Genomic DNA, 15,326 nt, shown 5'->3' with positions numbered 1-15,326 from the left:
TAGTTATCTAGTGCTAGTCTACTTCCTTCTAGACTCTAGTTATCTAGTGCTAGTCTACTTCCCTGTAGACTCTAGTTATCTAGTGCTAGTCTACTTCCTTCTAGACTCTAGTTATCTAGTGCTAGTCTACTTCCCTGTAGACTCTAGTTATCTAGTGCTAGTCTACTTCCTTCTAGACTCTAGTTATCTAGTGCTAGTCTACTTCCCTGTAGACTCTAGTTATCTAGTGCTAGTCTACTTCCTTCTAGACTCTAGTTATCTAGTGCTAGTCTACTTCCTTCTAGACTCTAGTTATCTAGTTATCTAGTCTAGTTATCTAGTGCTAGTCTACTTCCTTCTAGACTCTAGTTATCTAGTGCTAGTCTACTTCCTTCTAGACTCTAGTTATCTAGTGCTAGTCTCTTCCTGTAGACTCTAGTTATCTAGTGCTAGTCTACTTCCTTCTAGACTCTAGTTATCTAGTGCTAGTCTACTTCCCTAGTGCTAGTCTAGTCTACTTCCTAGTTATCTAGTGCTAGTCTAGACTCTAGTTATCTAGTGCTAGTCTACTTCCTATCTAGTCTAGACTCTAGTTATCTAGTGCTAGTCTACTTCCTTCTAGACTCTAGTCTACTTCCCTGTTAGTTATCTGAGTGCTAGTCTACTTCCTATCTGGTTACTCTAGTTATTCTAGACTCTATTATCTAGTGCTAGTCTACTTCCTTCTAGACTCTAGTTATCTAGTGCTAGTCTACTTCCTTCTAGACTCTAGTTATCTAGTCTACTTCCTTCTAGACTCTAGTTATCTAGTGCTAGTTATCTACTTCCTTCTAGACTCTAGTTATCTAGTGCTAGTCTACTTCCTTCTAGACTCTAGTTATCTAGTGCTAGTCTACTTCCTTCTAGACTCTAGTTATCTAGTGCTAGTCTACTTCCCTGTAGACTCTAGTTATCTAGGTCTAGTCTACTTCCCTGTAGACTCTAGTTATCTAGTGCTAGTCTACTTCCTTCTAGACTCTAGTTATCTAGTTCTAGTTTCCTTCCTTTCAGACTAGATATCTAGTTAGTTATTATCACGGCACAAGGCGAGACCCAGATGCAGACACACAGGAGGCAGATGGTTGGAGTCTTACAATATTTATTAATCCAAAGGGGTAGGCAAGAGAATGGTCGTGGACAGACAAAAAGGTCAAAACCAGATCAGAGTCCAGGAGGTACAGAGTAGCAGGCAGGTTTGAGGTCAGGGGCAGGCAGAATGGTCAGGCAGGCAGAATGGTCAGGCAGGCAGAATGGTCAGGCAGGCAGGTACAGAGTGGCAGACAGGCAGAATGGTCAGGCAGGCAGAATGGTCAGGCAGGCAGGTACAGAGTGGCAGACAGGCTCGTGGTCAAGGCAGGCAGAATGGTCAGGCAGGAGGTACAGAGTGGCAGACAGGCTCGTGGTCAAGGCAGGCAGAATGGTCAGGCAGAAGGGTACAGAGTCCAGAAACAGGCAAGGGTCAAAACCGGGAGGACTGGAAAAAGGAGAATGCAAAAAGCAGGAGAACGGGGAAAACGCTGGTTGACTTCAAAAAACGTACAAGACAAACTGGCAGAGAGACAAGGAAACACAGGGATAAATACACTGGGGAAAACAAGACCTGGAGGGGGAGGAGAAAATTGCAAGGACAGGTGAAACAGATCAGGGTCTGACTGTTATAGTCTCCTTCCTTTTAGACTAGTTATCTAGTTCTAGTTTCCTTCCTTTTAGACTAGTTAATTAGTTCTAGTTTCCTTCCTTTTAGACTAGTTATCTAGTTCTAGTTTCCTTCCTTTTAGACTAGTTAACTAGTTCTAGTTTCCTTCCTTTTAGACTAGTTAACTAGTTCTAGTTTCCTTCCTTTTAGACTAGTTATCTAGTTCTAGTTTCCAAAACTACCCAAATAGATATCCTCCATGTTGTTTAGTCAACAGAAATAGCATTATAAATATTCACTTACCTTTGATGATCTTCATCAGAATGCACTCCCAGGAATCCCAGTTCCAAAATAAATGTTTGATTTGTTCGATAAAGTCCATCAGATATGTCCAAATACCTCCTTTTTGTTCGCGCGTTTAGCCCAGTAATCCAAATCCATGACGCGCAATCACTAGGTGCAGACGAAAAGTCAAAGTTACGTTACAGTCCGTAGAAACATGTCAAACGAAGTTTAGAATCAATCTTTAGGATGTTTTTATCATAAATCTTCAATAATGTTCAAACCGGAGAATTCCTTTGTCTGTAGAAATGCAATGGAAAGCAAGGTAACTCGCACGTGAAGCACGTAGTCAGCTCATGGCACTCTGCCAGACCTCTGACTCAATCCCCTCTCATCCACCCCCACTTCACAGTAGAAGCATCAAACAAGGTTCTAAAGACGGTTGACATCTAGTGGAAGCATTAGGAAGTGCAATATGACCCAATAGACACTGTGTATTCGCTAGGCAATGAGTTGAAAAACTACAACCCTCAGATTTCCCACTTCCTGGTTGGATTTTTCTCAGGTTTTCGCCTACCAAATGAGTTCTGTTATACTCACAGACATCATTCAAACAGTTTTAGAAACTGCAGAGTGAGTGTTTTCTATCAAAACTACTAATAATAATATGCATATATTAGCACCTGGGACTGAGTAGCAGGCAGTTTACTCTGGGCACGCTTTTCTTCGCGAACGTGAAAATGCTGCCCCCTATCCCAATGAAGTTAACTAGTTCTAGTTTCCTTCCGTCTAGACTAGTTATCTAGTTGTAGTTTCCTTCCTTCCATCTAGACTAGTTATCTAGTTGTAGTTTCCTTCCATCTAGACTAGTTATCTAGTTGTAGTTTCCTCCCATCTAGACTAGTTATCTAGTTGTAGTTTCCTTCCATCTAGACTAGTTATCTAGATGTAGTTTCCTCCCATCTAGACTAGTTATCTAGTTGTAGTTTCCTCCCATCTAGACTAGTTATCTAGTTGTAGTTTCCTCCCATCTAGACTAGTTATCTAGTTGTAGTTTCCTCCCATTTAGACTAGTTATCTAGTTGTAGTTTCCTCCCATCTAGACTAGTTATCTAGTTGTAGTTTCCTTCCATCTAGACTAGTTATCTAGTTGTAGTTTCCTTCCATCTAGACTAGTTATCTAGTTGTAGTTTCCTCCCATCTAGAATAGTTATCTAGTTGTAGTTTCCTCCCATTTAGACTAGTTATCTAGTTGTAGTTTCCTTCCATCTAGACTAGTTATCTAGTTGTAGTTTCCTCCCATCTAGACTAGTTATCTAGTTGTAGTTTCCTCCCATCTAGACTAGTTATCTAGTTGTAGTTTCCTCCCATCTAGACTAGTTATCTAGTTGTAGTTTCCTTCCATCTAGACTAGTTATCTAGTTGTAGTTTCCTTCCATCTAGACTAGTTATCTAGTTGTAGTTTCCTCCCATCTAGAATAGTTATCTAGTTGTAGTTTCCTCCCATTTAGACTAGTTATCTAGTTGTAGTTTCCTCCCATCTAGACTAGTTATCTAGTTGTAGTTTCCTCCCATCTAGAATAGTTATCTAGTTGTAGTTTCCTCCCATTTAGACTAGTTATCTAGTTGTAGTTTCCTTCCATCTAGACTAGTTATCTAGTTCTAGTTTCCTTCCTTTTAGACTAGTTATCTAGTTGTAGTTTCCTCCCATCTAGACTAGTTATCTAGTTGTAGTTTCCTCCCATCTAGAATAGTTATCTAGTTGTAGTTTCCTCCCATCTAGACTAGTTATCTAGTTGTAGTTTCCTCCCATCTAGAATAGTTATCTAGTTGTAGTTTCCTTCCATCTAGACTAGTTATCTAGTTCTAGTTTCCTTCCGTGTTTATCTGCCTTCCGTCTAGACTAATCTAGTTGTAGTTTCCTTCAATCTAGACTAGTTATCTAGTTGTAGTTTCCTCCCATCTAGAATAGTTATCTAGTTGTAGTTTCCTCCCATCTAGAATAGTTATCTAGTTGTAGTTTCCTTCCTTCCTCCTTTAAAGCCTTGTGTTATTGCTATAAGCCCAACAAGCAAGGCTGCTGTATTACCTGCTCTGTACTGTGTGTGTGTGTGTGTGTACTGTGTGTGTGTGTGTGTGTGTGTGTGTGTGTGTGTGTGTGTGTGTGTGTGTGTGTGTGTGTGTGTGTGTGTGTGTGTGTGTGTGTGTGTGTGTGTGTGTGTGTGTGTGTGTGTGTGTGTGTGTGTGTGTGTGTGTGTGTGTGCTCGCATGCTTTTGTGTGTGTGTGTTTGTGTGTGTGTGTGCTCGCATGCTTTTGTGTGTGTGTGTTTGTGTGTGTGTGTGTGTGCGTGTCTCCCTTCGACCAGGAGGGTGAGTTGATGGTGGAGCCGTCCAGTAAGGAGGACGCCCAGCGGTTGTGGCAGATGGAGAGAGAGCGTATGCAGGAGACGATGAGACAACAGAAACAACAGATGATGGAGGACAACAAGTGGCTGACCAAGGAGGAGAGACTCCTGGTGGGCAATATACCTCTGACCTTTAAACCCCTAGACCTAGTCCACCTTAACAAGCCCCATTTCCAACCTAAGGACCGGGCCCCCTATCCACACCAGCAACCATCTCCTTGTCTGTCCTAACAACCAACCCTTAGAATGCCCTGCCAACCATCCCCTAGTCCTAACAACAGTCCCGGAGTCCTAACAACAATCCTGCAGCCCTAACAACAAATCCATAGTCCTAATAACTGTCCCATAATCCTAACAACCACCCTGTAGTCCTAACAACAACCATCTTGTAGTCCTAACAACCACTCCGTAGTCCTAACAACAACCATCTCGTAGTCCTAACAACCATCTTATAGTCCTAACAACCATCCTGTGTTCCACCCTTAAAGCCATCCCGTACTCCTAACAAGCAACCTATAGTCCATCCTACCAACCATCCTGTATTCCATCCTAACAACCATCCTATATTCACCCTAACAACCATCCTGTAGTCCTAACAACCACCCCCTACTCCATCCTAACAATCACCCGGTAGTCCTAACAACCATCCCCTACTCCATCCTAACAACCACCCGGTAGTCCTAACAACCATCCTGTATTCCACCCTAACAACCATCCCCTATTCCATCCTAACAATCACCCGGTAGTCCTAACAACCATCCCCTACTCCATCCTAACAACCACCCGGTAGTCCTAACAACCATCCTGTATTCCACCCTAACAACCATCCCCTATCCCATCCTAACAACCATCCCCTAGTCCATTCTAACAACCATCCGGTAATCATAACAATCATCCCGTATTCCTAGTAACTATAACTCATATATATATATATATAAGCCTATAACTCTCTGTGTTCTGTAAATTGACGTGAGGCCCATGGGGTCCGTGGCCAGTTGTGGGTCGGTGTTGATATTGTGTCGAATGAATCGGAACCTACATGTTTCTTTACAGGGCCCCATGGGACAGGAGGGCCCCACCAACCCACTGGTATATGTACCATAAGTTACTGTTTATTATAAGATGTTATAATAACGGCTAATAGATAACAAGTTATAAAGCATTATATCTGCACGTAGAGTGTTACTGTATTATCATTTTCTATTGTTTTAGTTGCGGTTCTGACTTTTTCTACAATTGTTACGTTACAGTCTTATTCTAAAATGGATTCAATATTTTTCTCATCAATCTACATAAAATACCCCATAATGACATCACAATACCCTGTAATGACATCACAATACCCCATAATGATGAAGCATAAACAGATTTTTTGAAATTCTTGCAAATGTATTACAAATAAAAAACTGATACCACATTTACATAAGTATTCAGACATTGTAAGCAGTACTTTTTTGAAGCACTTTTGGCAGCGATTACAGCATTAGGTCTTCTTGGTGTCAGGACCCGGTTACAAACCCGGGTCTCCGGAGTGAGAAACAGTCACTAAACCAACTGAGCCACGAATAGTCAGCAGAACCCAGAAGATGAGGCAGACACAGCAGTACTTGAGGCGGTGTATTTAATGAAGTAAAAAGTGAAGTTCTTCAGGAAAACATGTAACTCCACAACCTCAAAAGGAATTCCACAAGAACAAAGGCAATCATCCAAGACAAAAAGGCAAATCCACAAGGTGGAAGGTAAAGCACAAAAAGCCTCAAAAGATACTCAAAACAAACAAACAAGAACAAAAACACAACTCCACAAGAGAGTCCACCGGGATCAACAAGAGTTCTCAGAGTACTAGGGCTGGGTGCTAACATACAAACACAGAGCAAAGAACTGAGTAAAACAAAGGGTTTAAATACAATCAGGGGAAACGAGGCACAGGTGCAAATAATAATGGGGATCAAGGGAAAACAAAAGGTCAAAAGGCACAATGGGGGCATCTAGTGACCAAAAACCGGAACAACCCTGGCCAAATCCTGACACTTGGTTAGGATGCTACCAGCTTGGCACACCTGTATTTGGGGTGTTACTCCCATTCTTCTCTGCAGATCCTCTCAAACTCTGTCAGGTTGGATGGGGAGAGTTGCTGCACAGTTATTTTTAGGTCTGTCCAGAGATTTTGGATCGGGTTCAAATTCGAGCTCTAGCTGGGCCACTCAAAGACATTCAGAGACTTGTCCCGAAGCCACTCCAGCATTGTCTTGGCTTTGTGCTTAGGGTCGTTGTCCTGTTGAGAGGTCAACCTTCGCCCCTTCGACCTTATGGCTTGATTTATGCTCTGACATGTACTGTCAACTGTGAGACCTTATATAGACAGGTGTGTGCCTTTTCAAATCATGTCCAATCAATTGAATTTACCACAGGTGGACTCTAATCAAGTTGTAGAAACATCTCAAAGATGATCAATCGAAAACAGGATGCACCTGAGCTCCATTTCGAGTCTCATAGCAAAGGGTCTGAATACTTATGCAAATAAAGTATTTCTGAAACTAGTTTTCGCTTTGTCGTTATGGGGTATTTGGGGCTTTGTCGTTATGGGGTATTTGGGGCTTTGTCCTTATGGGGTATTTGGGGCTTTGTCGTTATGGGGTATTTGGGGCTTTGTCGTTATGGGGTATTTGGGGCTTTGTCGTTATGGGGTATTTGGGGCTTTGTCGTTATGGGGTATTTGGGGCTTTGTCGTTATGGGGTATTTGGGGCTTTGTCGTTATGGGGTATTTGGGGCTTTGTCGTTATGGGTTATTTGGGGCTTTGTCGTTATGGGGTATTTTATATAAATTGATGAGGAAAACAAGTATTTAATCGATTTTAGAACAAGGCTGTAACGTAACAAAATGTGGAACAAGGCTGAATACATTCCGAATGCGCTCTGATCAACTGTTGGTATTTTCTCTATAAACAATGACTTAACTTTATTAGGGTAATAGCAAAATAAATCATATTTTGTGAATTATTGATGTGCTGTAGCTATTATTAGGCTTATCTACTGCAGCTCAATGAAGGCGGTGCTCCAACAGTTGAACTTGAGGTGAGGAAGAATGTAGATCTACCAGAGTTACTCCTTTAACCTAACAATATAACGCGTATCTCTATAAAACATATACTCTGATCGAAGATGAACGAATTAGCCTCCTTCTAAGTTGGTCTCGGTATAGCAGTAGTACCCAGTATGACAAGGGAAAAATAAATCTGTGTCGAGAACAAGGTAAAAATCTGTTGTTCTGCCCCCTGAACAAGGCAGTTAACCCACGGTTCCCCGGTAGGCTGTCATTGTAAATAAGAATTTGTTCTTGCCTGGTTAACTAAAGGTTCTGTCGTTGTCACGGTTTCTCTAGGGCTAGGCATAAGCTTCTTTTACTTTAGATGTACTTAATATTAATAGCGTACAGCGGATGCCTAGGTCTACCGGCCTATATTCATTCAATGCCTTGATGCGCTTGTGCTTAAATCTCAGACAGCTGAACCGTGAGGTGAATCATTCGGCCAATATCATGTGTTTATTGAGAGGTTTCTTTCTCTTCCCTTTTGACTCTGGAAGCTGAACGGGTCTCTCTGATCAGAACGGGTCTCTCAGAACGGGTCTCTCAGATCTGAACGGGTCTCTCTGATCAGAACGGGTCTCTCAGATCTGAACGGGTCTCTCAGATCTGAACAGGTCTCTCAGATCTGAACGGGTCTCTCAGATCTGAACGGGTCTCTCAGAACGGGTCTCTCTGATCTGAACGGGTCTCTCAGATCTGAACGGGTCTCTCTGATCAGAACGGGTCTCTCAGATCTGAACGGGTCTCTCAGATCTGAACGGGTCTCTCAGATCTGAACGGGTCTCTCAGATCTGAACGGGTCTCTCAGAACGGGTCTCTCTGATCTGAACGGGTCTCTCAGGTCAGAACGGATCGCTCAGATTTGAACGGTCTCTCAGAGCTGAACGGGTTGCTAAGATCAGAATGGGTCTCTCAGAACTGAACCGGCATGGGTCTGTTTGGGTCTGTTTTTCCACAGGCCTTTTCGTAATGGGTGGACCCGTTCGGAACGGCCTGGTGATGGCCCAGCAGAAAGTCCAGGATCCAGTTGCATAGGGAGGTGTTCAGTCCCAGGGTCCTGAGCTTGGTGATGAGCTTGGAGGGGACTATGGTGTTGAATGCTGAGCTGTAGTCAATGAAAAGCATTCTTACATAGGTGTTCCTTTTCTCCACGTGGGTGAGGGCAGTGTGGAGTGCAATAGAGATTCCATTCTTTGTGGATTTGTTGGGGCGGTATGCAAATTGGAAGTGTTAACCTTTTTTAAGGTCTTATATTGGCTATGGACAACAAGATCACACAACAGTTCCGGAACAGTCGTTTGGAACAGCTGGTGCACTCATGGATAGTTCAGTGTTGTTTGCCTTGAAATGAGCATTGAAGACATTTAACTAATCTGGTAGGCCTGTGTTGCTTGGCAGCTCGCGGCTGGGCTTCCCTTTGTAATACGTGATAGTTTCCAAGCCCTGCCACATCCACTGAGCATCAGAAGCGACGTAATAAGATTGTCTCTTAGTCCTGTATTGACTCTTTGCCTGTTTGATGGCGCATCGGAGGTTGTAGCAGGATTTCTTATAATCGTCCAGCTCATTCAAAGTGGTCGGTACTCTTTTTCCTGTAGTCCACTAACATCACTCTAACTTCAGGTTAGAGTCCCGCTCCTTGAAAGCGGCAGCTTTAGCCTTTAGCTCAGTGTGGATGTTGCCTGTAATCCATGGCTTCTGGTTGGGATATGTACGTACGGTCACTGTGGGGACGACGTCGTCGTCGATGCACTTATTTATGAAGCCGGTAACTGGTGTGGTAAACTCCTCACTGCCATCGGATGAATCCTGGACCATATTCCAGTCTTTGCTAGCAAAACATACCTGTTGTTTAGTATCCGCTTCATCAGACCACTTGTGTATTGAGCATGTCACTGATACTTCCTATTAGAGTTTTTGCTTGTAAGCAGGAAGTAGGATGATAGGGCCATGATCTGATTTGTCAAAGGGATGGCAAGGGAGGGCCTTGTATGTGTTTCTGTGTGTGTAGTAAAAGTGATCTAGAGTTTTGTCGCCTCTAGTTTCACAGGTGACATGTTTCACAGGTGACACGCTGTTTTAGTCAGAGTTGGTAAAACAGATGACATTTTCCCTGGCCACTAGCAACACCGCCTCTGGATGGGAATTTTCTTGTTTGCTTATGGCGCTATACACCTTGTTGAGTGCGGTCTTAGTACCAGCATCGGGTTGTGGTGGTAAATAAACCACTACAAAAAATATAGATGAAAGCTCTCTTTGTAGATAGTGTGGTCTACAGTTTATCATCAGGTATTCTAATACAAGCGAGCCAAAAACTTGAGACTTCCTCATTAATAACATTAGAGATCACACACCGCTCTTCCCCTCATCGTACTCAAGTCTGCCGTCCAAGTCTTGACTCTGCGTAGAAAACCCAACAAGATGTATGTTATCCATGTCCTCGTTCAGGCACGACTCATAGAAATTACATAAGAGAGTTAGTTTTTTTTTTAAAGGATGATAGGATAGTCTCGATAGGAGCTCATCCAGTTTATTCTCCAGTGACTGAATGTTCGCCAATAGAACAGAGGGAAATGGCGGTCTATTTGCTCGCCGACGTAGTCTCGTCAGGATGTCGCCTCGCCTGCCCCTCTCTTGCAACCGCTTCCTCTTCCGAGTCCCGGCGATTAGGGCCTGGGTCCTGAGTAAACAGAACTGGTCGATGTAGACATTTTCATCCAAATTGAGTTTACTGATAGCTTCTGGACATCGGAACAGCAATGTTTTGGTCATTAGGAAATTATGAAAAGTTTCGATCAGCATTAAAAAACAGACTGAAAATAGCAGAATTGTCAGACGGCCACTATCCACTGCGGTGCCATCTTTCTTTATCAGGTCAATATAGTCATTGTCCTATAATCTTATGTTTCTCTCTGTCTGCAGTTACCAGAACCAGAGACTGGACATGGTGAGTGATAAACCTTAATTAAGAAAATCCTATAAATAGAATATCTGGTGGTATCAAGTATATGTCTAAAAGACACAGCTTTTAACTTCTCTCCTTCTCTCATCACCTCTTATTCCTGTTCTCTCATCCCCTCTCCCCTTTTATTCCTGTTCTCTCATCCCCTCTCCACTCTTATTCCTCTTCTCTCATCCCTTCTCCCCTTTTTTTCCTGTTCTCTCATCCCCTCTTATTCCTGTTCTCTCCTACTCTCATCCCCTCTTATTCCTCTTCTCTCATCCCCTTTTATTCCTGTTCTCTCATCCCCTCTTATTCCTCTTCTCTCATCCCCTTTTATTCCTGTTCTCTCATCCCCTCTCCCCTTTTATTCCTGTTCTCTCATCCCCTCTCCACTCTTATTCTTGTTCTCTCATCCCCTCTTATTCCTCTTCTCTCATCCCTTCTCCAATTTTATTCCTGTTCTCTCATCCCCTCTCCCCTCTTATTCCTCTTATCTCATCCCCTCTCCCCTTTTATTCCTGTTCCCTCATCCCCTCTCCCCTCTTATTCCTCTTCTCTCATCCCCTCTTATTCCTCTTCTCTCATCCCCTCTCCCCTTTTATTCCTGTTCTCTCATCCCCTCTCCACTCTTATTCTTGTTCTCTCATCCCCTCTCCCCTCTTATTCCTCTTCTCTCATCCCTTCTCCCCTTTTATTCCTGTTCTCTCCTTCTCTCATCCCCTCTTATTCCTCTTCTCTCATCCCCTTTTATTCATGTTCTCTCCTTCTCTCATCCCCTCTTATTCCTCTTCTCTCATCCCCTTTTATTCCTGTTCTCTCATCCCCTCTCCCCTCTTATTCCTGTTCTCTCATCCCCTCTCCCATTTCATTCCTGTTCTCTCATCCCCTCTCCCCTCTTATTCCTGTTCTTTCATCCCCTCTCCCCTCTTATTCCTGTTCTCTCATCCCCTCTCCCATTTCATTCCTGTTCTCTCATCCCCTCTCCCCTCTTATTCCTGTTCTTTCATCCCCTCTCCCCTCTTATTCCTGTTCTCTCATCCCCTTTTCCCCTTTTTTTCCTGTTCTCTCATCCCCTCTCCACTCTTATTCCTGTTCTCTCATCCCCTCTCCACTCTTATTCCTGTTCTCTCATCCCCTCTCCCCTTTTATTCTTGCTCTCTCATCCCCTCTCCCCTTTTATTCCTGTTCTCTCATCCCCTCTTATTCCTGTTCTCTCAACCCCTCTCCCTTCTTATTCCTGTTCTCTAATCCCCTCTCCCATTTTATTCCTGTTCTCTCATCCCCTCTCCACTCTTATTCCTGTTCTCTCATCCCCTCTCCACTCTTATTCCTGTTCTCTCATCCCCTCTCCACTCTTATTCCTGTTCTCTCATCCCCTCTCCCCTTTTATTCCTGTTCTCTCATCCCCTCTTATTCCTGTTCTCTAATCCCCTCTCCCATTTTATTACTGTTCTCTCATCCCCTCTTATTCCTGTTCTCTCATCCCCTTTCATTCTTGCTCTCTCATCCCCTCTCCCCTTTTATTCTTGCTCTCTCATCCCCTCTCCCCTTTTATTCCTGTTCTCTCATCCCCTCTCCCCTCTTATTCCTGTTCTCTAATCCCCTCTTATTCCTGTTCTCTCATCCCCTCTCCCATTTTATTCCTGTTCTCTCATCTCCTCTCCCCTTTTATTATTGCTCTCTCCCCTCTCATCCCTAATCCCCTCTCCCCTCTTATTCCTGTTCTCTAATCCCCTCTTATTCCTGTTCTCTCATCCCCTCTCCCATTTTATTCCTGTTCTCTCATCCCCTCTCCCCTTTTATTCCTGTTCTCTCATCCCCTCTCCCCTTTTATTCCTGTTCTCTCATCCCCTCTCCCTTTTATTCCTGTTCTCTCATCCCCTCTCCCCTTTTATTCCTGTTCTCTCATCCCCTCTCCCCTTTTATTCCTGTTCTCTCATCCCCCTCCTTTTATTCTCTCCCCTCTCCCCTTTTATTCCTGTTCTCTCATCCCCTCTCCCCTTTTATTCCTGTTCTCTCATCCCTTTTATTCCTGTTCTCCCCCCTCTCCCCTTTATTCCTGTTCTCTCATCCCCCTTTTATTCTCCCCCCCTTTATTCCTGTTCTCTCATCCCCTCTCCCCTTTCATTCCTGTTCTCTCATCCCCTCTCCCCTTTTATTCCTGTTCTCTCATCCCCTCTCCCCTTTCATTCTTGTTCTCTCATCCTACTCTCCACTCTGAAAACCAGCCCCGCCAGACAAGCCCCTGCATCTCACCGGCCCTAAAGCACAGGCCGCCCCTACGACCCAGGCCGGCCCTACGACCCAGGCCGGCCCTACGATCCAGGTCGCCCCTACAGCCCAGGCCGGCCCTACAGCCCAGGCCCGCCCCACTGCAGAGCTCGACCGTTCAGATGATAAGGTGTACCAGGCGGTCATGGAGCTGGTCCAGGTGGTGGTGCAGCTGAAGAACGATGTGAACACACTACAGCCGGAGGAGTACATCACTGTCATCAAGGTAAGACACGGAGCTGCTGACTTCAAACACTGTATGATAGTAGTAATGCAGTAGCTATAAGCTATATATACAGCTGCATTATAAAGGTGAAACGGTCTTCTCTCTCTGCAGTCTGTAGGGCTGACCTTAAGGAGTCTGATACGCAGTGTGGATGATATTCTGCCGACCCTCCATAAGTCCATTAGGACAGAGGTAAGAACGATTATATATCATATTATTAAGCAGAAACCAGACCAGCGTCCAGACTGTAGTGTAATATCTCATCCACTCTTCTGTCCTCTCCTCTCCTCCTCTCTCATATGTCCCCCTGGTCAATTTGAACAACGACATGTCAGAGTTGACAAACTATTTCCTGTCTCCTCTTCCCCACTCCCTCTCTCCCTCTCTTCTCTCCCCTCTCCTCCCCCTGGTCAGATCGAGGGGACCCAGAAGCTGTTGAAAAACGACATGTCAGAGTTGACAAACTATTTCCTGTCTCCTCTTCCCCACTCCCTCTCTCCCTCTCTTCTCTCCCCTCTCCTCCCCCTGGTCAGATTGAGGGCACCCAGAGTTGACAAACTATTCCCTGTCTCCTCTTCCCCACTCCCTCTCTCCCTCTCTTCTCTCCCCTCTCCTCCCCCTGGTCAGATTGAGGGCACCCAGAGTTGACAAACTATTCCCTATCTCCTCTTCCCCACTCCCTCTCTCCCTTCTCTCCTCCCCCTGGTCAGATTGAGGGGACCCAGAAGCTGTTGAACAATGACATGTCAGAGTTGACAAACTATTCCCTGTCTCCTCTTCCCCACTCCCTCTCTCCCTCTCTTCTGTCCCCTCTCCTCCCCCTGGTCAGATTGAGGGCACCCAGAGTTGACAAACTATTCCCTATCTCCTCTTCCCCACTCCCTCTCTCCCTTCTCTCCTCCTCCTGGTCAGATTGAGGGGACCCAGAAGCTGTTGAACAATGACATGTCAGAGTTGACGAACTATTCCCTGTCTCCTGTTCCCCACTCCCTCTCTCCCTCTCTCCCTTCTCTCCTCCCCCTGGTCAGATCGAGGGGACCCAGAAGCTGTTGAACAACGACATGTCAGAGTTGATCAGTAAGATGCGTCTGGCCCAGCAGAACGCCATCACCTCTCTGAAGGAAGAGTGTAAGAAACAGATGCTGACTGCAGCACACAACCTGGCCATGGATGGGAAGAACCTTCTGGATGCTGTGGACCAGGCCAGGGTCAGGGCCAACCTGGCCAAGCCCAAACCGGAGACCCCATAGTGGGGTAAATACCCACGGGACACCCACTTCTTCTTTTTTTTTTTTTAACTGGAGGACAGGTCAGAGCCAAGTATGTTGCGACTGAATGGATGGACTTGGCAGTGCAGTGGTCAAGGTTCCATTTTAAGTTGAATTAAGTCAGAATTCAAACTATCAGAAAAGATTACTTTCACTTTTCATTTTGTGATTGGTGTTATGATTTCTGTATCATCTCGTGTCTTGAATTGTATCGGTTATTTTAAATAGTTTCTCTATCTGTTTAGGTATCCAGGTTAATTTACTGCTAGGTTATTTTCACATGTTTCTAGCAATACTGGCCAGATCAATAGATGTATTAATTTGCATATGTGTCGTTTCATGGAATGTGTAATATTTGTTTCTAGACTACGAGTTTGACCAAATAGATATAATACCCATTACCTTTCTGTTTTTACATCAGGTTTGTAGTATATTACATTTAACTGACAGTATTGTATTTTTTAAATATTTTTAAAATAAGTAAAAGTATGTTTTCTGTGCTATGATAGAGAATTTAGGAAAGTTAGGAAAATGCCAGTTACTATTTGAATATCCTGCACCCTTCAATGTTTCCCCCTCATCTTGTGTATTCATCTGTATCATCATGGATAGAGACAATGGACCGATCTTAAATAAACATGTCAGACACTGTGACAAAACAAGACCTTTACATCTTTAGTCAAGAAGGAATTAGTTACATATAATTGATCTTTAGATGGTCATTCATATATCTGTTGAAATTATTATTATTTTTTTTAAAGTTTATGTTAAGTGGGAAAAAAAAATGAAAAACTGGAAAATGATATCTGCATAAAGCCATTTGATCTTGGTGCTATCTGCTATCCAATCACAAGCATGAACCAATACAGGCGAACCAATCAGAACACGTCTTTACCATCTCCCTCCTAAGTATGGTTGTAATTGGCTAGTCTGGCCAACAATAATGGAACGCAAGCAACAAAACAACAACACACTGTTCGGTGATGACAACAAGTACTCTGATGCTCGTAATACATTTTATGAAAGGTGTTCTGACTCTCTATTTGATCTAAATAGGGTATTCATCTGTCATTTATGTATTCAAATAGCTATAGTATTCTTTAACACTTAGATGTGTATTAGATTGAACCCAGATTGACATTTCAGAGCCATAAGGTTCTATCCACCTGTGATTGCACCCCTCCCCC

The 15,326-nt window shown here is 43.8% G+C and overlaps 1 protein-coding gene across 1 annotated transcript in view; it reads left to right on the top strand.

Annotated features, from left to right (window-relative positions):
- The window catches only part of LOC123990476 (protein-tyrosine kinase 2-beta-like), an 80,384-nt gene that overhangs the window by 65,032 nt on the left and 26 nt on the right, over window positions 1–15,326 (top strand). Inside the window, exons 24-28 of the mRNA XM_046291022.1 lie at window positions 4,303–4,452; window positions 10,353–10,377; window positions 12,603–12,871; window positions 12,983–13,063; window positions 13,900–15,326. The exon at window positions 13,900–15,326 is cut by the window's right edge and continues 26 nt beyond it. Of these exons, the coding sequence (XP_046146978.1) occupies window positions 4,303–4,452; window positions 10,353–10,377; window positions 12,603–12,871; window positions 12,983–13,063; window positions 13,900–14,121 (747 nt within the window). The 3' untranslated portion in view covers window positions 14,122–15,326. The remainder of the gene's footprint in view (window positions 1–4,302; window positions 4,453–10,352; window positions 10,378–12,602; window positions 12,872–12,982; window positions 13,064–13,899) is intronic.

The sequence above is a fragment of the Oncorhynchus gorbuscha genome, linkage group LG12 (assembly GCF_021184085.1).
Source record: "Oncorhynchus gorbuscha isolate QuinsamMale2020 ecotype Even-year linkage group LG12, OgorEven_v1.0, whole genome shotgun sequence".
Lineage (NCBI taxonomy): Eukaryota > Metazoa > Chordata > Actinopteri > Salmoniformes > Salmonidae > Oncorhynchus > Oncorhynchus gorbuscha.
The sequence above is the reverse complement of the archived record's forward strand: the minus strand, read 5'-3'. Positions and strand labels throughout refer to the sequence as shown.